Below are 25,228 nucleotides of genomic sequence, written 5' to 3'. Positions count from 1 at the left end.
AGTAACTAACTCAAATAAGAACTCCTTTACAACCGTGGTGAGCAGAAAAGCATCCCGAACACACATACAACATGCCAAATCTTGAACCGGATACCGGCTACGACAGAAGAAACCACACTGGGTTCCATTCCTGTCAGCAACAAACAGTGAGGAACAGTGAAACAGTCAAATGTCCAATTGTGCCTCATTATTGGCTGATTGGATAGGGGTGCATGTGTTCTTGTGTGCTAAAGTGAATGTATAAACACAAAGAAATTTTAAAAACGCAATATCCAATGACCAATCAAAACCAGCTCAATGCCAAAACACAAATATTTGTCCCTCAAGCCTTATACACTTATACCAAATTAGGGGCATCTGTGGCTTAGGTGGTAGAGCGGGTTGTCCACTAATTGCAAGGTTGGTTGTTCGATTCTTGGCTTATATGACTCCACATGACTCCACATGCCGAAGTGTCCCTGTGCGAGACTCTGAACCCCAATTTGCTCCCAATGGCAGGCTAGCGCCTTGTATGGCAGCTCTGCTGTCATTAGTGTGTGAGTGTGTGTATGAATGGGTGAATGATAAACTGTGTAAAGCGCTTTGTAGAACTGCTAAGGTTAAAAAAGAAGTGCTGTATAACCATTTATCATTTACACTACTTTCATATATCCATTCTAATATTTATTATATATGTATTATGCTACAATATCATTCGATTTTTTATTAAGTGGTATTGAAACCATGCACGTTTTCCTAAATCGCTCTTTCTTTTTAGACACATGTATATTGTTGTATAAAAGGGAAAGCCGTGAGATCATTTCAGTAAACTGTATCCTGCTATTTGTACTTCAAAGCACTTATTGTTGTTACCGTTATTTCCTGTTAGATTATGTGTTTGCTTGGTATAAGCCTATAAACCTAATATATGCCCAATCCCATACTCACATATGAAAAAAATTAACCCATGGCAGCAGAGCCTAATACTGGACCTGGTAGGACATAAACATAGGTGCTGTATTCTTGCTTAGTCCTATCTTTCCATAAATAGTCCCTGAACAAAGCCACACATGATTCATCTCACTGTGTTGTCCGTCTCTGTCTGCTTTCTCGGTTTGATGCCGTGAAGTTGAGGTCGTGTCACCTTCCTGTTACTATGGTGACGGACAATGAACCATACCCAGCATGGCTTACGCTTTACACAGACACTTGTCTCTCCTTCTTCCCATCATGGTTTTGGGTAGACGTGGGCTGCTCCTTTAATGAGCCTCCGAATTGTATTTTTTTTTTACAATCTGTGGTTCACCTTGACATGTCATGTATAGCTATTAAGCCCCCCATGGGCTACTGAATACAGTGCAGTGAAAAAGAGCTCACAGCTTGTTTTAATGCGAGATTGTAATGTCATCTCAATGAAATCATAAGCCCAGTAAGCAGTAAGCGTTCATCTTCCCCTCTCTATACAGCTGGAATTAAATCCAGTGGTGGAATATTACTATCTCGGTGTTAAATCATCTTAGGCTTTTCGTATTAGCCATACAGAATCAGTTGCATCACAAACGCTCATTATTAATCCATGCTACGGTAGCCTGGCTGAGGAAGTGTGACAAGGGGCGAAGTGATAGAATCAGGGTGCTAATCTTTGAAATTCCTGCATTTGACTGGCAAACAATTTCCATTGCTAATGACGCTGGTTTCATCAAACTAACAACATATTTACAAACCTGACATCAGACGGGTTGGGAGACCAGCCAGGCGCCGTTGAATCCTCAATGCTGATTAGTCAGAATTTGTTGTTTTTTTTCCATTAGCAGATAACAGCAGCTCTTACAGTATGTGTATGTGTGTGTGTGTGTGTGTGTTATTATTATGGGTAATAATGCATTAAGAACAGCTGTTTGTATGAGAAACTCACTGAGCCTATCAAAAGAGAAGTCCACTCCTCAAGCCGAAGTTAAAGAGAAAAGAAAATGCGTGTTTACAGTTAAAAAAAAATAACCGATAACCAATACTTTTCGCACAAATATCTTCCTTCTTATTCTGAAATTTGTATGGGATTAACTCATGCAGCTGTGAGAAAAATATCATATCACGTGACACTTGAGGATATTTCTACGATATATGATGCGTATCACGGTATATAATTTAGCTAACAAACTGTCTGCAAAACAATAGTAAGATAAACAAACAAAAAAATGTTCAACTGAGTTCGGTGATACTTTTCTTTAACGCCTACAAAGACAAAGATTAAGTTAAAATAACTAGACGTCCATTCAGTAGCATTTCATTTGTAATGATTAAAAACCAAAAAGTACACCACCATACCAACGATATCTCAGAAAGTTGTATCGCGTAATCATTTATCACCATATCGATATTATATCGATATATCGTACTACATGCAGCTATTATCATTCTCTATTTCATTCTCTCGCAAACACACACACACCCACACACACACAGTTGTTATTCCCAATTAAATTGTACAAGTTACTTTCTTCTTAAACCTTATTAAGCAAAAATATTCACGTTTTCAGTGTCCAGATCCCCAAGAAACATATCAAGCAGTAGAGAAATGGTGAAATGGTTCCTAGATGAAATGGAATGATGAGCATGTGGCTTTGTGAGTTATTAATATAGGTGTTATTCACAGCGCCGTGAGACAACTGACACAAACACAGCATGCTACTTTGTGTGCGGCCATTTAGCTCTTGAACATGGCTACCACTTCCACTGCTCTCTGCCCTGACATTTGGTTCTCCTCATTTTCCTAATGGCTATATTTTACTGTAGGATTAGAACATGTTGCTGAATATTTTGGCTCAAATTAAACACTTTAAGGGAAAACTCCAGCAAAAATGATTTTATGTTCTAGCCATGTGCATTGGGCAAAAAACGATGGAGAAGAGACTCAGTGTCAGAACATAAATGGCAAGAGAGCTAGAGAGAGAGAGAGAGAGAGAGAGAAGACAAATATACTGCATGTATTAGAATTATTCTGTTTATTGGAAATAAACCGAAGGTTGTAGAATTTTGAAGTATTTAAAACAAAGAAAATAAATGTTCAATAGTTTAAATATTTAATATTCAAGATTCTGCGGTCTTTCGAGGTCCCACATTTAAATGTAAGCAAATTTGTGATATTGACCATGTTAATTGCTTTGTACAAAGATTTTCCTCATGCCTAATCTCTTCTACTGAAGCAGGTGTTCAGACAACACTTCGATGGATTTGAGCTAAAATGGATCATAAGGTTTTGCACAAACTTGTGGAGTCAATGCCAGATCTGTCATTAAAGCAAAAAGGGGACGTACCAAATATATATATATATATATATATATATATATATATATATATATATATATATATATATATATATATATATATTTAAAAACCCTCTGAAACTCTTGTAAATATTTCAATGATTCTACTTGTTGTCAGTGATATAATTTATAATAAAAACTGTTGTATTAAATTATAAATGAGGTAGACAGAGTGAGTAAGAGAGAGAGCGAGAGAGAGGGAAAGACACACAGAGACAAGTAAGTACAGAGAGAGAAACAGAGACATAGAGACAGACACAGAGAGAAATAGAGAGTAGACGGTGAGAGAGAAAGAGAGAGAGAGACACAGGCAGATAAACAGTCAAAGACAGAGAGAAAGAGTGAGAGATGGAGAGAGAGAGAGAGAGAGAGAGAGAGAGAGAAAAGATACAGACAGATAAACAGTCAAAGACAGAGAGAGAGAGAAAAAGAGAGAGACAGGGGGGAGAGAGAGGCAGAGAGACAGCTGTTTTGAATTTGATATGTGGAGAGCTGCATACAGAGAGAAAGTGAGAGATAGACAGACAGACAGAGAGGGAGAGGGAACGAGAGAGAGAGATAGATTGACAGACAGAGAGACTCAGAAAGTGATACAGACACAGAGAAAGAGAGAGAGGGCGACAATTTTCGATTTATTTATTTATTTATGTGTATATTTACATACCTCCCTGTCACTTGTTTTCTTATGAAAATACAAAAATAAAAGTATGTCTCACCTCCCATCTTTTATTGTATATGTGTCAGGTTGTCCTGTGCCTCTGTAGCATTTTACACCTTTCTGATCACTTCTTTCATTTCATGTTTATTCCGAGTCTTTTCTTAGCTCCGGTAAAGGTCATTAGAGAGAGAGAGAGAGAGAGAGAGAGAGAGAGAGAGAGAGAGAGAGAGAGAGAGAGTGAGAGTTTGTGAGCTGAGTCTGAGTCTGCTAATCTAAATGAGTTTGTTCTGCTACGGCAGAGGTTTGAGTTCTGCCATTATGATTTGATCTGAAAAAAATATATACATAGACTTTCTCTGAGCTGAAGGAATTCATTTAAAAACGGACAGCACAGTGCAATGAATGCATTTTGATGGCGTGAATGAGTGCAGATTTAAAGCAGAATTTGGTTGTGCATTTTAGTTGTTGGGTACTGATACAAATGTCGAATGTGTTAGATGCTGAGCAGGGGTTGAAATAAGTGCGTTTCAGATGTCGCTCACGTCTGTCCATCATGTCAGAGATCGCTTTTAAAGCAGTATCAGTTATGACAGGGAGATGTTCAGCGTTTTAGATGGAGCTTTGATTCTGCTGGTCTTTTTGTCAGCTAGCAGGTGTGTTTGTGCCAGGAGATCGGAGATCAGAGCTGCTCTGTGTGGGCTGGTGAAAAAAGCGCAAGGTTGGTTTTTGTGTTTTCTAAATTAGCACGGAACATTCATCCCCCTTTTCTTCTTTTTTTTTTTTATTTATTTTTTTTTTTTTTTTTGGAACTGCTGTGCTAGCTGAAGCGAATAACACCTGCATCCAAAAGAGATTGAAAAAACAAACAAAAAAAAAAAAAAACCCCTAAACAACTTAATCTAATTAAAATAACCAAAACTGGAAACTAATTTAACATTTTAAAAAAATTCAAAACCTTTAATATTAATTACTTTTTTTTTTTAACTGATCCTGACCTTTTATATATTCTGCATTGTCTTATTTTATATTTTTATACAAAACATAATAGAGAGAAAAAACTTTGTAAAGTTGAAATATCCTCATTTAGCTGGGAATAGGACAGAACATAATTCAAAGGAATCCGTATTTAAGGGAATACAGTAATTACAGGGAATATAAGGGAAAACCCTTCATGACCAAATTTTCGACTATATACTGTATGTATACAGTACTGTGCAAAAGTCTTAGGCACCCTATTTATTTATCTTTTTTAGTACAAACCTTGTTATAGATTTTTTATTTTATGACGTCTACATTATCGAATCAGTATAAAACATTTTAGATTTCCTAACGTTAGTTTTCCTGCACATAATTAAACGTTACAGAAAAATGTTTGTATGTCAGTAAAGAAAGCAGCGTATTAAGTAGTAAGAGACACTTTTCAGACATAAAACACAATGAAGGCTGCTGGATTTTGCCACAAAAATAAGAAGCGACAGTCAAAGTCTCCAGAAGAAACGTGGCTTGTTCTGCAAGATGCTAGGGTTAGGATAAGGCTAGGCTAGGATTAGGCTAACCCTAACCCTAACCTTATCCCTTTGCTTGTATTTCCTCATTTGTAAGTCGCTTTGAATAAAAGCGTCTGCTAAATGAATAAAAGTAAGATGTTCAATAAAACTTACAGTTCATTTCCTTATAAAACTGCACTAATTCTACCTGAGACTACTTTTTTTTTTTTTTTTTAAAGCATAGGATCATCACATTAAATATTGCCTTTGTTTCATTTATTACTGTTTATTGCTCTTTATAGTATTTTTTTTAAAAATGGAGAAACATTTAATTTCATTAATTTTGAAGGCATCTTTGCTCTAAAGCATTTCTTTGCGTGTGATTTTGCACAGTACTGTAGTTATGAAAACTAACCAAAAAAAATTTAAAAAGGAGAAAATTGCATTGTCAAAAAAATGCTCTGTCTCATTTAAAAGCTAATCTGTTTATGGAAAAACAGCATTACTGCCAAATTTTAGAGAATTATAAATTTACAACAGGAAATGAATAATCAGTTTGATTATCAATATCATCCACAACAGTCTCTGTCTCATCACCTGAGGTAAAAGTCACCGGTAGCATTTAAACATGACCCTCATCTTCACTCGAATGCTCTCTGTTCACGCTAACATCCATGGGAAATAATTGCCGATTCGTTCAGTCAGTTCTGACAGACAAAACAAGCTTAGAAAATAGCCTAAATGAAAACATTTCCTTGTTGTTTTGGGGGAAATATTATGTTTGGGAAAAGGTATGTTGACTTAATGCAGAGAGGCTGTTTTACAGAATTGAGACGCAACAGCATTTGATTGGCTAACATATAAGCCAATAAGCTGTAAGAGCGAATGAGTTACAATGAATTTATCATGGGTAATCGGTTTTCTCATGCACAGCGCAAGGCTTACTGTTAACCAAGTCAAACACTGGGGCATTCTGTGAACAGAACAAAAGCATAACAGGTTTAGTGGTTTAAAACCTAGCTCAGCCAATCAGATTTGAGAGCTAAAGCCACCTATTTTATAAAGGCAGGACTTGCGTGTTCAGTGAAGAACATGGCACTATAGATTCTGAATACTTTTCTAGTGCCCTTTTACTTTTGTTTTTATCAGAAGTATTATGATTCAAAATGTGAATTTATATAAAGACGGTTAATAAAAGGATTTTTGTCTCTGTATAGTTTGAACACTGCATGTATTAATAATACAATAAGAGTAAGTGGGTGTTGACAGGGTGTATGTGTGTGTGTGTGTGTGTGAGAGAGAGAGAGAGAGAGAGAGAGCAGGTGTGAATGTGTCAGTGTGAGACTAGTTGGCAGGGGCAGCTGTCCAACAGATCCACCTGACCTAATTTGCTTGTTTTTTTCCCACCTCATTTGCCGACTGCTGCCCACTGCATTCGCCCTATCTCCTCACACACTGAACTCAGATCAGCTTTCTCCAGTCCTAAAGTACTGGAAGCATCGGTATAGACTTGCTTCCTTTATTTACATCACATTTAGCAAAAGGGCACCTCTGAGCTCTTCTTATAAAGCAGATCCACAGACGAAGTCAAATTTATTGTGGAAATTGGTCAGTACAACCCTAGATCCGGTTCAAAAGGTTTAAAAACTGATTCTGCTATTAAAAATTTTTACGCACACTCCCGGTCTCTCTGTTTTACAAACAAGCGTGCGAGAGAGAGAGAGAGAAAGAGAGAGATCAAGAGAGCACAGGTGAGCCGAGCTCCTTCCAGCAGGAAGTCTAGAAAAAAAAAAAAAACACTGGTACTGTATATGCAACAGTGCATTAAAATACACTGGAAGCACCATCATCCATGCTACACACCTACGAAGGCAACATGAGGTACTGTAGGCCTGCTGCTGCCATAGATGCAACAGATTTTTTTTTTTTTTTTTTTTTGGAGCTATCTACTCCACGCTTCTATCCAGTCGAAGGCAATAACCGAAGCAATCAGTAACTTGATTTGCAAGAACATGCAATGCCTTTAGCACTAAAGAAAATGTTAGATTCAGGCACATGATGGTTACACATGAACCTAGATACACAATGGCATACTGGTACCACTTATCGGGGAAAATAAAGACAGGATGAAGAAATTTTCGAACTTGCTGTTCATAGAGTCAAAACTAGGATCCATCAATGTCTGTTAAAGTTAACTGTAAAGAATCATACTGAATCAAATCAGCAGTTCTGAACCAAATCAGATCTCATCAGTAATGAATTGAAATGCATCGAATTCTTACTGTATCTTTTTTGTATTGTATTGTATACTACATATCGAGTTGTGTATTATATCGTATTATGGAATGCCTGAGCAAGTTCACTGATGTTTCTTTTATTTGACTTAAGCACTGAGGAATGGTGGCTTAGTGGGTTTGATTCCCGCCTATACCCTGTGTGTGTGGAGTTTGCATGTCCTCCCCGTGCTTTGTGGTTTTCCTCTGGACACTCCGGTTTCCTCTCCCAATCCAAAGGCAGGCATTCTAGGCTGATTGGCATATCTAAATTGTCTGGGTGTGTGTGCAGTTGTGCCCTGCTAAAGGTTGGCTCCCTGTACAGGGTGTCTCCCGCCTTGTGCCCCGAGTTCCCTGGGATAGTCTCCAGGCTCCCCGTGACCCTGTGTAGGATAAAGCGGTACAGAAAATCTACGATCAAGACTTGTTTTTCTGACTTAGAGTATATTCTCATCATTTCAACGTTTTATTTTGACTCAACACTTAAACTGACATAATTCCACAGTGGTCATAGCTGCCATTTTGAATGCTTGAATTTGATTTACCATACGTGAATGCGTTTAAGTGAATTACTAGTCGTTAGACGTAAATGTGCCAAATAAATGTCACTAAAGCGACATCTTGGTTTATTTACTATATCTAGTAAACAGCATACAGGGCAAGAATTCTAAGCTAATATTCAGTACATTAGTCTTGTTGATACTTCTTTCATTGTACTTGAAAGAATGAGATTTTTAAGTTGAAATAATAACATAATGTCTTGAAACGATGAGTCAATGAGATTTAAGTCAAACTAATAGACATAATGGTTAATGGCTTCCATTGGCTATAAAGAGAGCAAACTCATATCATATTTAAAAAGTCCAGCTGCACCCCAGTGAAGAAGAAAGGGTCTGGTAGGCTTTTAAATACTGAAACTTAATTATTACACCACATTAATGGTTAAATTTCTTCTGTAGTTATTACTTTATTTAACAGGCTTATGCAGAAAATCCATTTCCTTTCTTCTGAGATTGTAGTCTTGTACTGAAAATGATGTTTTTGAGGTAAAATTGATCATGTAATCATGCTTCAGAAATATTTTAGATGGATTATTGTGTGTTTTACGTTGACTTTTTTCCCCCCCATTAAATTAGTTTATAATGCAGAGTGCGCTTTCATGGAAGAAAAGGGCTGGGAGTAAATGTTCACAAAACTGACGGAAAACTAATTAGGTTTTTTTGTTGGTTTGTTTTGAGTGCACATAAATCTGTCGAAATATATTCAAACGATACCTCCCTTCGAAGTATGCAATGTCTAACCTAAATTATTTCTGAGAGCTACAATCAATGTTTAACTATAATTGTTAAGTTGAGCTCATGTGTCACTGTCACAGCCTGCACGTCGACAGAATGAGCCAGTTACTCAACTTTATATCAGATATTGTGGTGTTGCTTTGGAAACACTAGAATACCCCTCCTCCGCCCGCAGTAAAGCCTGCCGTAGTATCCATCAGGACCCAAGTTTTCATTTTCCCTCACTTCGATTAACACCCCTTTACCATTACAATGAATAAACGATGTGCCCATCTCCAAGAATAATTTTCTTCATTAGGTTTCAATATGTGTTCACCTCATAAGCATGGGCAGAACCTCTGACCTCGATCAATGTTTCATTTATCTGAAATTGTGTTGAGGAGCAGTGGGTCATTAATGTGAAATGAAAGCTGTATCTCACGCGGGACTTTTTGGGGGCTCTAAGTGGATTAGGAAAAAGATCACATTTTTAGGCAGTTCACTTGGTAGGATGTGTCGAAGCTTGTTTCCACCAAGTATGAGAAAATATCACTTGAATTTAGCTTGTAATTTATAGTAATTTAGTTATTACTAACAGAGTAGGGGATAGCCTAAATACATGGAGGCACAAAGTCAAACTAACTCACAATTGCGAGATAAAAAGAGACGACTTGTACGACGCAGTCACGTCATATTAACTCAGTAAATCTGTGTAATATTTTCTCATACAAACAGCATACTGTACAAAAATACAAACGCTTCGATAAGGTTGGGACTCAAGAGGTTCTCAGACTTTTTGTAGTCAAGGACTACATATGCATACCTAATCATATGCATTGTATTTTTTTTTTTTTTTTTTTTACATTTTAAAACCTGCACTCAAACCAGTTATTTAAAATGTACAGCACATCAAAAAATTCTCTTCGCAATATTCGGACATCTTTGTAAGATATTGATCTTGGGATGGAACTCATTGTGTTCAAGTGACCAGTTAAGTCTGTAGGGCGTTTTCCCTCTTTTTCTTGCCACTATTCCCTGAAGGAAAGCAATTGGTCGCAGCACAGGTCGTGCCACCGTACCACGCTTGAAGATTGGTTTTTAGAACTGAGCAGACCATTCATCCATGTCATAATGCGTTAGGTATAAATGAATATGTCTTCCACCATATGGGCTGGTTTCACAAACTGTTGCTCTCCTGGGATCACGTATAACAGTCTATAGAATTTACACAGAATGGTGTGGAAAAACATAAGACAACCAGTCCTAGAGCGGTGGATCTGAGAAAGGTCAGAATGGCCAGACTGGTTTGAACTGACAGGAAGGCTATGGTAACTCAAATAGCCATTCTTTACAACCGTGGTGAGCAGAAAAGCATCCACGTAAGCACAGCAGATCAGACTTTGAGGGGGATGGGCCTCAACAGCAAAAGACCGCATTGATTTCCACTCCTGTCAGCCAGGAACAGGAATCTGAGGCTATAGTGCATTGTGCTGCTGCCGCACAATTGGCTGATTGGATAATTACAGGAATGGGCAGGCGTTCCTAATAAAGTGGAAGGTGAGTGTATATGTAACGTGTTCCTCTCTGTCAGATTTACATTTTTTAATTAAAGTAAAAGCTGGAACAAACCAATGTGCACCATTCCGCACCGCTCCGCAGAAAGGGTTAGAAATAACCCTTTCTGAAGGATAAAAAAGGATGACAGCGCTTTATTCCCCCGTTTTTATATGGTTTAACCTCAAAAGTAAAGTTTTCCCACCATGTTCAGAGTTTTTATTTCATAGACGTCTGATTTGGGACAACTTGGAGTAGCCCAGAGTTTAAATGCTTAAAAGCCATATATAAATATTATACACAATGGAAAAAATATCATGTTTTCATAGTTCACCATAGTCATCATTGCCTTACAGGCTGATGTGTGCTTTTTACTCAGTGACTTGTTTATGGCTGACCAGGTGGTACCAGTTTCTCTCAGATTCTCTCTGATACAATCACTTAGACAGATGGGAAGTGAAAAGGGGGCTGGCTGCGTCTCTGTTGTAGGTTTCACTTCCGTTCATGTCTATATGCATGTGTGCTCATGCGTGCACACACATATATGTGTGCGTCTTGTATGTGAATGAGTCATGACCGTCAGGTCGATGTTTGTCATGGAGTGTTCCACAGGAAATGAAAATGTAGCTCTTTATCTTTATTTGCTGATGTTTCACTATGAGATACGGGAGAGAGAAGGAGCTGGTGGATCACTCCCTTATTCCTTCGAATCCAAACATTGTGTTGAATTATATGATGTGCAACGACTAATGCAAACCTGTTCAGTGATATTTTAAACAGCTTTATTTTCGCTCTCTTTTCCAGTCTCTTTGCTTATTATTGACAGGAATAATGACTGGATGCTTGTTAGAAGGAGTGTCTGTCTTTCCTCTATCTCTGTCTTGACACAAGTGTGTCTGGGCTGATAGTTGCCAAACATAGCATTATATTATATTTCTGCTCTGTATTTCTCAAATCGTATTTCTTCACCACGATTTTGGCTGAGTGGTTTGTGTGAATGGCTCTCGATGAGGGTCCCAGCTGCTTGGCACTACGTATAAATGAGGTTTAGCTGTCTTTGTTGACATAGTGCCTATTTAGTAACTCATTCCTCCCTAAGCCTTTCCTCTCTCTCACAGCTGATTGTGGTGTGCACCTGCCTTTTTGTCTTATCTCCATGCCCTATACTAGTTTAGGTTTAGTGGCTTTATATTCATTTTAAAGAGCCAGAATGCGTCAGAACTATTTTGTCCACCTAGACCGAAATTAAAGCACCATTAAGGCAGGTGAAGACGTTGAAAAGTAGAAAAGAATTAGTTATGGAGTGGTTATGAAATCATGAAAGAAGGCATGTAATGGTGTGTAATTGGGTGGGTTGGGTTTGAACAAAGCTATTGTCTTTGCTGTTTGTGTGTGTGTGTGTGTGTGTATGGCTGAGAGACAGCATTGATCGAGCTGCTGCAAAAGAACAGATACATGTTAATGACAGAACGTTTTATTCTGTCATTATAGAGGTGAGCGCAGAAGAAAAAGAGGTCTGTCTCTAGCCACAAAGAAATTCAAAACCACCCAGCACTTTGGCGTGCACTGCAAATTATTCTTGGTCATGTCACATTTCATGACTCATGTGTGTTGCGTGTGTTGAGTGTGTTGAGCGTGAGACGAGGATAGCCCTGAGACATGGAGAAGTGCTAATGAAGTGAGACTTGACAGAATTTTTATTTATTTTTTTTGCTTTTTCAAGAAATCTTACAGGTCACTGAATACTACAGCTGTGATATGAAAGAAAGAAACAACACAAAAGAGAGCAATACAGAAATGGATTGCATAAACTAGACAACCAATGCATTCACTAGTTACAGTTAAAAAAAAAAAGTTGCACTTTAAAACTTATAGACTTTAAGACTTACTTTAAAATTGAGTCTTTATTGTTAGAGACAGAGTGATGTTTATATCACTTTGCTCCCAAAGGAATTCCTCCAGGAGTTATTTTTGTCGTCGTTTAAAGCTAAATATAATGGAAATAAGTTCGAAGTGAATTCCACAGCGCTGTGAAAACCCAGCATTGTGTGGAAGCCAGTGCCTCTTCGAAGCCGCAGGTTGCACGTCACTGTCCGATCCCACTCAGCTAGTTTAGAGTTTAAGTTTTCATAAGCTAAAGAAACCAGACATGAACATGGCAAAAAAAAAAAAAAAAACCCTCACAGATACTGCTGTATCCATCGTTCATACTGTTTTTAAACCTATTTCATATGCTGCTATTTACACCGATCAGCCATAACATTAAAACCACCTGCCTAATATTGTGTAGGTCCCTCTTGTACCACCAAAACAGCTCTGACCTGATGAGGCACATGATGGACTCCACAAGACCTCTGAAGGTGTGCTGTGGTATCTGGCAGCAAGACGTTAGCAGATCCTTTCAGTCCTGTGAGTTGTATGGTGGGGCCTCTATGGATCGGACTGGTTTGTCCAGCACATCCCTTAGAGGCCGAGTCAACACCTTGAACACTTTGTCGTTTTCCTCAAACCATTCCTTTACAGTTTTTTGCAGTGAGGCAGGGAGCGTTATCCTGCTGAAAGTGGCCACCGTAATTAGGGAATACCGTTGCCATGAAGGGGTGTACTTGGTCTGCAACGTTGTTTAGGTTGGTGATACGTGTCAAAGTAACATCCACATGAATGCCAGGGCCCAAGGTTTCCCAGCAGAACATTACCCAGAGCATCACACTTCCTCCGCCAGCTTGCCTTCTTCCCATAGTGAATCCTGGTACCATCTCTTCCCCGGGCAAGCGATACACACACACACCCAGCTATACACATGATGCTTATGCATCAGTGAGCCTTGGGCACACATGACCCTGTCCTTACTTGGACCACTTTTGGTAGGTACTAACCACTGCATACTGGGAACACCCAACAAGACCTGCCGTTTTGGAGATGCTCTGACCCATCGTCTAGCCATCACAATTCAACACAAGTCAAAGTCGCTCACATCCTTACGCGTGCCCATTTTTCCTTCTTCCAAAGCGCCTACTTTGTGAACTGACTGTTGACTTGCTGTCTAATATATCCCACCCCTTGACAGGTGCCATTGTGTCCGAGAGAATCAACATTATTCACTTCACCTGTCAGTGGTTTTAATGTTATGGCTGATAAGTGTATTTCTTTACTCTTTTTATGCCTACTTGTTGATTGAATGCCTGTCTTGTATGTCTTGTGTCTCCTGTCTGTTGTTGTTGTTGTTGTTGTTGTTTTTCTTGAGGTGCTGAGACAAGAATTTCACTCCTTGTGCTGCACAATAGACGTAGCAAATAAAACTCTTGAATCTCGTAGACATGGCATCCTCCACCCATCATTAAGCTATAAAGAGCTTCAGTTTCAGACTCAACCGTTTCAGCTTAGAAAACAGCTCGTCCACAGAGTCCATTTTACAAATTGGTATGTCCTTATGCCTCAAACGTTATTTGTATAACATGATACAGACATTTATTGTGTTAACTCTGTAGTCTAAAAAAAGCACTTATGCTGAAAATGTCATTTGTAGCCTGTATATGGATATTATATGAAGTTTGATATGTTCTTTGCTGTATAGATAAAACAAAAATAGTGATGTTCAGAAACAGTTTTTGGATAGTTAAAGCAATTTTTAAAAAATTTACTGGTCAACTAGTAAAATAAGTGGTCGCGCAATCTCTAAATGCAGCTGCGATGAAACGATCGCATTTTTCCAGCTAAGCGATAAAACACGATATTTTGTTTTATGCAATATGTAATATGCTTAATAACATATTGACCACATGCCTCCAAGACAGCAGTTAAACTAATCTCATAGCAATGGTCTCTTTAACAATTTGGCTTAGTGTTGTGCAGTATTCTTTACCGGATTAAAAAAAAAAAAAAAAAGATATAATAATGTGGATTGCCGGCTCACACACGTCCACTTACTACAGAAATAACCTTCCATTGCAAAGCACATTGATGAATCACGGTAACCATCAATCATTCTGAGCACTACGTCGGACCCTTCAGTTATGGCCTACTTCACTGAAATACCGAGGAAAACAAAATGAAGATTAAATACGCAAAAGAAAATGGGCTTTGCAATTACAGTGAATCGTTTACTGCAGAAACGAGAGACACATGAGGAGAGATTCAAGCAATGTGTCCTTTTTCTCTGTAGACAAAGACTCATAGCATGTCACGGTGCGCTGAAAAGAAGCGTTCACTTTCTGTCCTCCCTCTACAGTGACGGCACCCATCAAGAGGTCTCTTCATAGGAGAACAATAGCCATGTTAAATGATGTATGATGTATATTGTGTGTGTGTGTGTGTGGGGGGGGGGGGTGTTTGCGTTCTAGTTTGTAGCAGGATTAAAACTCTAATACTGAAGTATGTTCTGAGAATTGAGGAGTACAGGAATGTAGAATATAGGGCATTAGGATACTGAGATGAGGCACGTAATACAACACAGATAACACTTTGTTAAGAATAAAACAAAGTGGGGTGTGTCGTTATAAGAAAATAATCTGCGACGGAATGGTATCATGTGTTGCAACCACAGAGTTATTTACTTGTCTATACCAGTATGTCCTAATACGTTTTAGTCTTATTTATACCGAAGTAATTTGCCAAGGATTTCATTATTAAAGGCAAATGTTCATTGAAGAACAATAGGTTGAAGTTTTTATCTGCTTATAGTTACATTTAATGCGGAACATTCGTGAAACATCCGTTTATACCAGCCATAAACAGCCGTTCCTTTACCAGTATTTATTTTATTAGAAATTTAGATTTTTAATTAAAAAAAAAAGACACCAGGAACATGCATCTTAAAACGCATGCTACAGACAAACTGGACAAGTTCTCTGTCCTGAAGGCTCCGCTATGGTGGAAAACCTAAAGTTACAGCTTTGCCTTACAGTGGAGACTCCTTCCATCCATCTTTACATATTGCTTATCCTACAAGGGTCCCAAGGAGCCTGGAGTCTATCCGTGGGAACTCAGAGCATAAGATGGGGGACACTCTGGACGGGGTGCAAACCCAATCACAGGGCACAATCGCAAACACATTCACACACTACGGACAATTTGGAAATGACAATCAACCTATAGTGCGTGTCTTTGAATTGGGAGGAAAACGGAGGAAACCCGCAAAGCACGGGAGAACATGCAAACTCCGCGCACGCAGGGCGGAGGTGGGATTCGAACCCCCAACCCCGAAGGTTGCCATAGCAACCATTATATGTTTTTCGTTGTTGAACAATAGCATGTTTTTTAAACTCACTTATTATTAGATAGTGTACAGCGTCCGTCACACACGTCCCTGTGAACTAGCTGTTACTATAGAAACCATAATATATTAGAAGGAGCACTTATAGCTGCTCTTATAGAAATTTGATCAACATCAACACCTTCTGGCCAGTCATATTTGACAATTCCACAGCAATGTGGTATAAAGTTTTATCAGCAGCATATATAATAATTAACATTTATCCAAATGGCATATTTGACGTACAGTGCTCAGTGTACAATGTTCGCTATGTGTGTATTTGTAAGAGAGAGAAAGAGGCAGATAGTGCGTATGTGTGTGTGTGTGTGTGTGTGTGTGCCCATGTTTTTTTTTGTGTCCACACAATCTGTGTGTGTGTGTATACGTCTCCATGTGCGTCTAACCGGTAAAGCAGCCCAAGCAGGTGCTAAGAAGCAGTTTAACACTCTGCCTGAGACACGCTCTGCAAATCTTTTTAATTTTCTCTCTCTGTGTTCACGGCCTGATTGAGCTCTGAGGCCTGTAATAAAGTAATGATGCTCTACTACCCTCCTGAAGAAGTAGGTGAAAACACCCCCAGGGTTTTATTTATGAATGATGCATATGCACTTTGTAACACAAAATGAGTCGCACGTATATTTACGTAAAGCTTTGACCATGCGTCAAACGTGAAGTACGTCACATTGAAAATGAGGGCCGTGGATCATGCTGGCTTAGCGTTTAAATTTACACGGGATTGTTCGATCGTAGGTCTGGGCCTGCTAATCTTCATCTGCCCAGTTTGGATCTGGTTCCCTGTTTTTTGCTGGTAGGCGTGAAATCTGACGGTCCCTTCTGCTGTTGTAGCCCATCTGTCTCAGGGTTGGACGTGTAGTGAGATGCTTTTCTGCTCACCACTTTTGTAAAGACGTGCTATTAGAGCTATTATCGCCTTCCTGTCAGCTCAAAGCAGTCTGGTCATTCTCGTCTCTCATCAGCAGGGTGTTTCCGCCCGCAGAACTGCTGCTCCCTGGAGATGAACAGTCCCTGAAATACACAAACCAGCCAATCTGGCACCAACAAGTCTCTGAGATCACATTTTTCCCCTCATTCTAATGTTTGATGTCAGCTCTTGTCCTGTACGTGCATGATTTTATGGATTCTGCCACATGATTGGCTGATTGGATTACTGTATGAATGTGCAGTGTACAAAGTGCCCAGTTTTTACGTGACAGAACAACAATGTTCCAGTTCCACCTCCACCCAAACCAACACATGAAAAATACCCACTAGAAGTCATTTGTTATGTTTTGGCCACCTAGACAAGTTAGATTGATTTAGACAAGTGAAATAACGCAGACAAACTTGATTATACCTCTGTGTATGTCTTGGTAGCCACAACACTGCGCACCATTGTTTACAAGGCTAATGGATTGATTGAGGAAATGATACTGAAAGGAGGAGACAATAATTGGCTTAAAAAGGGAACGAGCCTTTGTATGCTTTATTTGTATGCTGGAAGCCATGTTTGTTCACCGTAGCAGTTGTTTTTACTCAGAGGCTGGAAGGGACTAATGAAAGACAGGACAGAGATAGAAATGTCGATTTCTTTTAAAAGTGTTGCTTTACTTTTGCTATTACTGAAAGATTGACTGGGGCTGCTTAATTATGAGTGCATAAGTGCCGGTGCATAATTATTAGCATCTTGGAGTGCAGTTAGAGAGATAGTGAGAGACAGAAGGGATGATGTGCAGGTTAGGAATAAAACACTCTCTTATTGTGCTGTTTTAATTGAAGGAAGTGACTGCACACAGGAGATTTGAGCTCTAGTTACTCATTGCCTCTTTAGAGAGCTGCCTGTACCCTGCTCCTGCTGCTGGCACCGTAGCTCCGATAACATAAGTACGCTTAGGCAGCCTCGCCTTTACTCTTGTCATAATATATAAATGATAAGATTGAGCTCGTTCATGTTTTTTTATAGTCAGAGTACAAATCTCTGTGAGTGTTATTTGACACTGACGGCTCACACTAGGCTGAATGAGTGACTTCATCAGCCTGCTCATGGAGGGTATTATGGGAAGTACATCCCACACCTGGCCACGCTGGTCATGTGACACCGTAGATGGTCAAGACGATGAAGCCGTGAACTCTGTTCATGTTTCACAGAAGGGCTTGCATCACAGCGTATGGAGAAATGGCCAGGCATAGAGTAAAATAGTGAGAGACGTTAGATAGTGGCTCCGAGTTCAGGAAATGAATTGGCGCTAATCAGCCGAGGATGGGCTCCGGGAAGGGAGGGGGTGTCTTGTTTTTGTTCTTTATATAATAAGAAGAATAAGAGTTTTTTTGTGTAATCCAATTAGACATTTAAGCTTTTTATGCCAACAGGAAGTCAGAGTAATAAACAGACTCTTTTAGAGCGTGAAATAGCAAATGTAATCCAAACTAAACAAAAGAAACTGCACTGCATGCTGTATTGGCTGTAAGATGTGAAAGTAGGAGGCAGGATGCAAGTGTGAAAATGCAATGGAGTTTATTTGGGCCAATCCGATCATATTTGGTGTCCATGGGTCAAAACACAGGCAGACTGCATTGGGATAATCCATAATCATAAACTGATGAAACTGATGAAGGTCAAAAAATAGGACCAACGAAGATGGCAACGAACTTGCTTCAAGGCTTGGACTTAATGGGACATTGCCAAATCAGACAGAGTATAAACCAGGGGTGCTCAATGATATACACAAAGGGCTGGTATGGGTGCAGCTTTTCATTCCAATCAAGCAAGAACCACACCTGTTTCCACCTGTTTAATCAGTTGATCTTGGCTTTCAGTAGACTCAGGTGTGGCTTCTGCTTGGTTAGAATGAACACCTGCACCCACAACAGCCCTTTCTAGACAAGATTGGACACCCCTAGTATAAACAGACAAACTAGTCAAGGGCAAAACACAGAACAGGGGAACACAATCAGGTAAAACACCAATGACGTGACATGGCCGGAGACAGGACCAGAACAAAAACAAAAGCACACAAAACAATTGTCGTGAAAGTAGTTCTGGTCTCCATAACACATTGGTAACCACATGTAACCACAACACATGCTGAGAGGTTAAATTTGTAATATTAGCCTATTTTTAAAAAAAAATTAAAAAATACTAATTGCCAGTTTCTTGAAATGGAAAAATACCCGGCATCTACTATTTAACATTTTAAACAGCTGCAAAATACAAAATCTAGTAAAGCAGTGGAATATACAAAAAATACACAGCTAGCATGGAGGTGTTCCTGCCAATCACTGGGTTCAATCTGGCTGTCTTACAAGATATCCTAACCACACAGGCGATATGGGAAAAGAGAGGAAAAACACGTTTTTGAAGTTGGATGTCTGCTACAGGTTAAAGTCCTGCAATATGAACAAAAGTGTAAGGGTTTACCATGGGCCACTAAGAAAACGTCACTAGTTGCGTCATGGACTAGCCTGCGAAGCCTGTTTTTAGCTGTTTTGAGTGAGCTTTCTGCTCACATTGCACAGCTATTGTGTCAGCACCCCACCTCCATACCGAGTGACAGGACACTCTTTGATGCTGCACTCCTGGGAGTGCTCCATCACTTATCCAGAGGTGTGAAAACCGCAATTCTAACACGATGCAGCTGGGTACAACAGTAATTACCCAACAGGACTGTCTACTATGGAGTGTCTGAACTACCCTTCACCCCACTCCACCTCTCTCCCTCTCTGTCGTTCTCTTTTTTACTCATCTATCCCCAGAATAAGAGAAAAGAATAGAACCGTCATTAGGGAATTATGAAGTCAGGGCTTAGCAAATTCACACACCTTTTTTAATTAGTTTATTCATGTTATGTCCTCTGTCTGGAAAATATTAATCAAATATTAATAAAATACTAATGGGTTCCTAATAAATAATAAATAAGAACTTTTACATTAGTGGGCTTGAAAATGGACTCCCTTGCTATACTTTACAGACCTCTGGGGATCGTGAACTCCACTTTCAGAGCCACTTGTCTGTATTATTCTTCTTTGCCAGTTGCTACACTATAAAAAAGTAAATCCAGGTTAACTGCATAACACGTTAGTCAGGTCTTTAAAGGAAAATCTGTCTGATGTTTTCCGAGTAAACGACGGTAGATGTCTAGCTAAGGAGCATTGAATAAAATGTCAGTCTCCTCATCTGTGCATGTGTGCGAGAGTGTGTTTGTATATATGTGTGTGTGTGTGTGTGTGTGTGTGTAGTGTTTATGTGACTGCTGGCTGATATCATTCCCAACCATATTTCCTGTGGCTGAGCCCAGGGCCCCCCTCTGCGGAGATGTATGGTTCTGGTGATAAGACGGATATTAAAAAGCACCGTTCTTTCTCACTCTGGATCCTTCTGGCTTGACTAGAACATTTAGAATATACATACATACACTGTATATATCTTACTAAGATCCTGCTATGATGGGGTGGATATTATTGGACAATATGGTCCAATAAATTTTTTGAATTTTTTTTTAATGTGCTTTTTTCAAACACTGGTTAGCGGAAGTGAATTTATTTATTATCACCGGAGGACCTTACTAAAAATGTGTTCAACAACAACAACATCAACAACATAATAATAATAATAATAATAATAATAATAAGAGCTATTCTTTACTTAGTTATATATTTATTTATTTAGCCACAAGATGGCCTTGCTGAAATTTTATTTATTTTTTTAAAGAAAAAAAATTCTGTCTTTTCTTCACCGCCACTTGTCAGCTGATCTTCCGTCTGCTTCAGTTTGTGTATGGCAAGTGGGTGGATGCGTTACGGGGGTGTTACGACAGCTCTGTCACAGTCACTGGATGATCTTTTAACTCCAGCTACAGTGATGTCCTCCTCTCTTCCTATACCCATTTTTTTTCCCTCCCTCGTCACATTCCATTCTCCACCTCATCTTGTGCTCTGCCTTTCTCCTCCTGCCCCCTCTAGCCATCTCCATTCCTCTGCTCTCTACGCCTACTTAATTCTCGCTTCTCCTCCATCTGTTTTCCATCTATCCATCCTTGCTGTTGCTCTCTCTCTCTCTCTCTCTCTCTCTCTCTCTCTCACATCTACTCTCATCAGTCTATGCCCCTCAGCTTTTCTCCTTTGCAATGCTCCCTCCATTTCATTCGACCGTCCTCTGTATCTGGTTCAAATGCAACATGTACAGAGTTGTGTTATAAAAGCCCTGTGACTTTGTTCCTCAAGGGCTGAAGAATATGATATAACACGGACAATGGTACTTTCAGGAAGATGCACATGCTGGTTCCAGTCCAGTGCTCAATGAGGCTAATTCCTTATATCTGGGCTCATGTGTGGTATGCTAGCTTGCTTCGTCTCCCAGGCAACATCAAATCACTGTCACCTCAAAAGTGGATTCGTGATGGGATTAGGTCAGATTATGCAAATTTTCCCAGAACACCCCCATTTAGGGGTTTTGTTCAGTCATCTAAGGAGGACATTGTTTTGGAGGTAACAACACGGTGTGCTTTTAGTACTGGTCAGTTAAACAATTGAAGTGCCAGTAGTGAGAAAACAGTGACTAATATCCAGCACTGCGTATAACCTTACAAAATAGTCACTGATGCGTTTGTTAACAGAAAACAAGACGGCAAATATTCTGCAAAATGTATAGTTTTTTTCTTGAAGAAGAGGGAAGTGCTTAGTCCCGCTACCCAGTTTACACTCTTAACAATAAAGGTTCTTCAATGGTTCTTCACAGCATTATAGGTTCTACAAAGAACCGTTTTCTTGTCAAGAGCCATTTTTCTTTGTATAAGGTTCTTGCATTGAGCTATATGGTTCTTTGGAGATTAAATAAGTTCTTTATGGTTCTTTATAGGTTCTTCAGAGCAGTGTATTGGTTAATCAAGGGATCATTGCTTAACAGGTTAAAGTGAACCCTATAAGACTCTTTGTGGGATTGGGAAAGGTTCTCCTGGCATCACTCTTCAGAACCTTACTTTGGTTCCTTAAAGCACTAACTAAGGGGTTTTTTTTGTTTGTTTGTTTTTTAAGAGAACTTATGATAACATGGTTCCTTTTGGCACTGCTGTGGAGAACCATTTCTGGGTTCTTTAAAGCACCAGTGGATAGATGGTACTCTAAAGAACTTGAGAACTAGTAACTCAAGCAACCACTCTTTACAACCATGGGGAGGTGAAAAGCATCTCAGAACACACAACACACACAACCTTGAGGTGAATGAGCTACAACAGCAGAAGACCATATAGAGTTCCACTCCTGTCAGCCAAGACACGAATCTGAGGCTACAGTATGCACAGGTTTACCAAAAAAAAACAAAAACCCAAACTTTACAATTGAAGATTTGAAAAATATCACCTGGTCTTTTTTAACTGTTAAATATAACCATCACACAGAAAAGGATTTGGGGCTGAATTTATTTCATTCTGATGAGTGGTCAGATAATCAAAGGAACAAGAGCTAGTGCTTCGGAGTACTGGAAATACTCATCCATTTTGAACTGATCAGTGTGTCTGAAATGTTGCCTCAATGGTTTCTCATCAGAAGGTCGCGGGTTCAAGCCCCAGCACTGCCAAATCTGCCACTGTTGGGCCTTGAGCAAGGCTCTTACCCCTATCTGCTTCATGCGCTCTGACTCCAACTTCCTAACAAGCTGGGATATGTGAAGAAAAGAATTTCACTGTGCTGTAATGTATATGTGACGAATAAAGACTTCTTCATTAATTGAGCACTAACCCTAAGCAGTGCACTGGGTTATTTTACGAGTGCATGGGATATTTTTTTTGTGTGAAATTGTATTTGTATTTTTTGTGTGTACTTTTGTGAGCTGTGCTAGCAATATATATTTCTGCGTGTCTTGCAGGATTTTGGCCAAGGTGGGTTCAGACTTTGACCTGAGGACGCTGCGGGCCGTGCGAGTGCTGAGACCTCTCAAACTGGTGTCAGGAATTCCTAGTAAGTGTGTAGAAGCAAATAATTGGTTACGCACTCATAACAACATACACACTGATCACAAATAACAGTCTGTGTACGTCAGGTCTACAGGTGGTGTTGAAGTCCATAATGAAGGCCATGGTTCCTCTGCTGCAGATCGGCCTGCTGCTCTTCTTTGCCATTGTCATGTTCGCCATTATAGGAGTGGAGCTCTACATGGGCAAGTTTCAGAAGACCTGCTTCAAAAACGGGACAGGTTAGTATAATCTATCGGCTGAAGATGAAGCCGGTATGACTAAGCGATCTTTTCTGCATCAGTGTATGTTGCATATTACCACAGTGGATTTTTTTTTTTTTTAAATTCCTGATTACAGTCCTTTGAGAATTTTATCTGACATTCTTAATTGCCTGAAAAAAAATAAATAAATAAATCAAACAGGCTCCCACAAATGTAAATGAGCTCATTTTGGTGTCATATTAAACAGTCTAACAGCTTATTAACTTTCAATATAAATTTTATCAAGGGAAATAAACAGACATCATAATTAGTCTGTGGTAGAGCCGAGTGCGCTTCATAGCAAAGGGCCGTAGATGGTTTAAGTCTGTTCAGGTTGATGATATGTTTTAAAATAAATGATGATATGTTTATCTTGTTTATTGTTAACACCTGCTGAAGTAAATTTTCTGAGCTCCTCATTCGCATTATGTAAATCACCTCCATGTAGTTACCCCGAGGTTGCCAGATTTTCATTGAGAATCTGCTTCCAAGACGGGTTTCTCAGGAGCGTCCAGACCACCAACTTTGGGCTAGAAAATGCAGAAGGAATTTTATTTATTTATTTTTTTGCTATCAGATTTGCTTCATGTCTAACAATATGGCTTCTATCCTCATTATTCGTTGTAGTAGTATCTCATTGGTTAAAACGTTGGCCTAACGATTGGAAGGTCTTGAGTTCGCCAAGCTGCCGCTGCTGGGCCCTTGAGCAAGGCCCTTAACTCTCAATTGTATAAAATGAGATAAATGTCATAAAAGTCATTCTGAATAAGGGAATCTGCCAAATGCCGTGAATGTATTCAGCAGCTTGTAATATACCACTTGATCAGAACATCCTATTATTTTGCCTTTTTTAAAAATATATAGATAATGAGTCTTTATTGGACACATGTACATATACACGGTAAAATTCTTTTCTTCGTATACCCCAGCTTGTTAGGAAGTTGGGGTCAGAGCGCAGGGTCAGCCATGATACAGCGCCCCTGGAGCAGAGAAGGTTAAGAGTCTTGCTCAAGGGCCCAACAGTGACAGCTTGGCGGTGCTGGGGCTTGAACCCCCGACCTTCCGATCAGTAACCCAGAGCCTTTGACACCCATGCCTATGAAAGCCATGAGACACTAAATTCAGGTTGTAATGTGTGCTCTTTCTTGAACTTTTCGTGAAAAGCAATCAGCAAGATATTGCTTTTTTAAGAATTAAATGTCAGCATTTATTTCTTTAAAAAATAAACTGTATATTCGAAAAAACATTAGGTACGAAAGACTTGTTGATTTCTTTGGGTGTGTTGTGTGTATATCTGTAGATGAGCTGGCAGCAGATCACCCATGTGGCTCGGAGGTTTCATCTAGGCAGTGTCCCAATGGCACGGAGTGTAAGAAAGGCAGTGCGTGGAAAGGACCAAACCATGGAATCACTAACTTTGACAACATCTTGTTCGCCATACTTACCGTCTTCCAGTGCATCACCATGGAAGGATGGACCGATATTCTTTACGATGTGAGTAGCTTGGATATCACAAGTCCTTTACAGGATATGGATTGTGTTTTCATTTCCAGGACTATAATATATGCACTACGCTACATCTCAGGATGTTTGACGCTGTCTGTTGTGCTTGACTGACTCCTGAAATCTGCAGAGGGACTGACTGTCTCAGCTAGTAATAAAATGTAGATCTTGTGTGTGCTGGCATGAATATTGTACATGCACAAGGGACAAAACTGTCTGCTCGTTCCACTTGCGGGACAAAATTCCACAAAATCGGGAAAGAGAGATTCTTTTGTTTTCTGTAAATCTAGAGATGTTCTCGACAATAAAAATCTTTTTATGGCAGCAGACTTGCCAGGGAGTTATTGTAATTAATATCTACAGCATTCTTTCTGTAATGTTTCTTTCCAGTACTGTTCATTTGACATAGGACCACCTTATCAAAATACACGACAAGGATTTTCTAAAAACGAATAGTGAGAACAGCGGTGACAGAATACGACGGGAAAACTTAGAAATAAGTACGCCACATATGAGGGACTGCCTATTTGAAATATCAGGGTTGCTAGCTAGGCTAACATTACCTAGCATTGCCTACTGTAGCTTTACTTCCAGTTTATGCTAAATGCTTTATGGTAAATGCTTCTGGTGGCTAGTTTTACAGTTAAGATTTTACTGTAGTTGTTTTTTTTAAAAAAATTTTTTTTACAGTAGTTACTGTAGATTGTTTACTGTGCAATACA

At 39.3% G+C, this 25,228-nt stretch overlaps 1 protein-coding gene across 2 annotated transcripts in view; it reads left to right on the top strand.

Annotated features, from left to right (window-relative positions):
• The window catches only part of cacna1bb (calcium channel, voltage-dependent, N type, alpha 1B subunit, b), a 123,817-nt gene that overhangs the window by 24,124 nt on the left and 74,465 nt on the right, over nucleotides 1–25,228 (top strand). For both annotated transcript variants that reach the window (XM_053687723.1, XM_053687724.1), the window contains exons 3-5: nucleotides 22,656–22,747; nucleotides 22,830–22,982; nucleotides 24,304–24,497. In XM_053687723.1, coding sequence (XP_053543698.1) covers nucleotides 22,656–22,747; nucleotides 22,830–22,982; nucleotides 24,304–24,497 — 439 coding nt within the window. The remainder of the gene's footprint in view (nucleotides 1–22,655; nucleotides 22,748–22,829; nucleotides 22,983–24,303; nucleotides 24,498–25,228) is intronic.

Source organism: Ictalurus punctatus, chromosome 18 (genome assembly GCF_001660625.3).
Source record: "Ictalurus punctatus breed USDA103 chromosome 18, Coco_2.0, whole genome shotgun sequence".
NCBI lineage: Eukaryota > Metazoa > Chordata > Actinopteri > Siluriformes > Ictaluridae > Ictalurus > Ictalurus punctatus.
The sequence above is the reverse complement of the archived record's forward strand: the minus strand, read 5'-3'. Positions and strand labels throughout refer to the sequence as shown.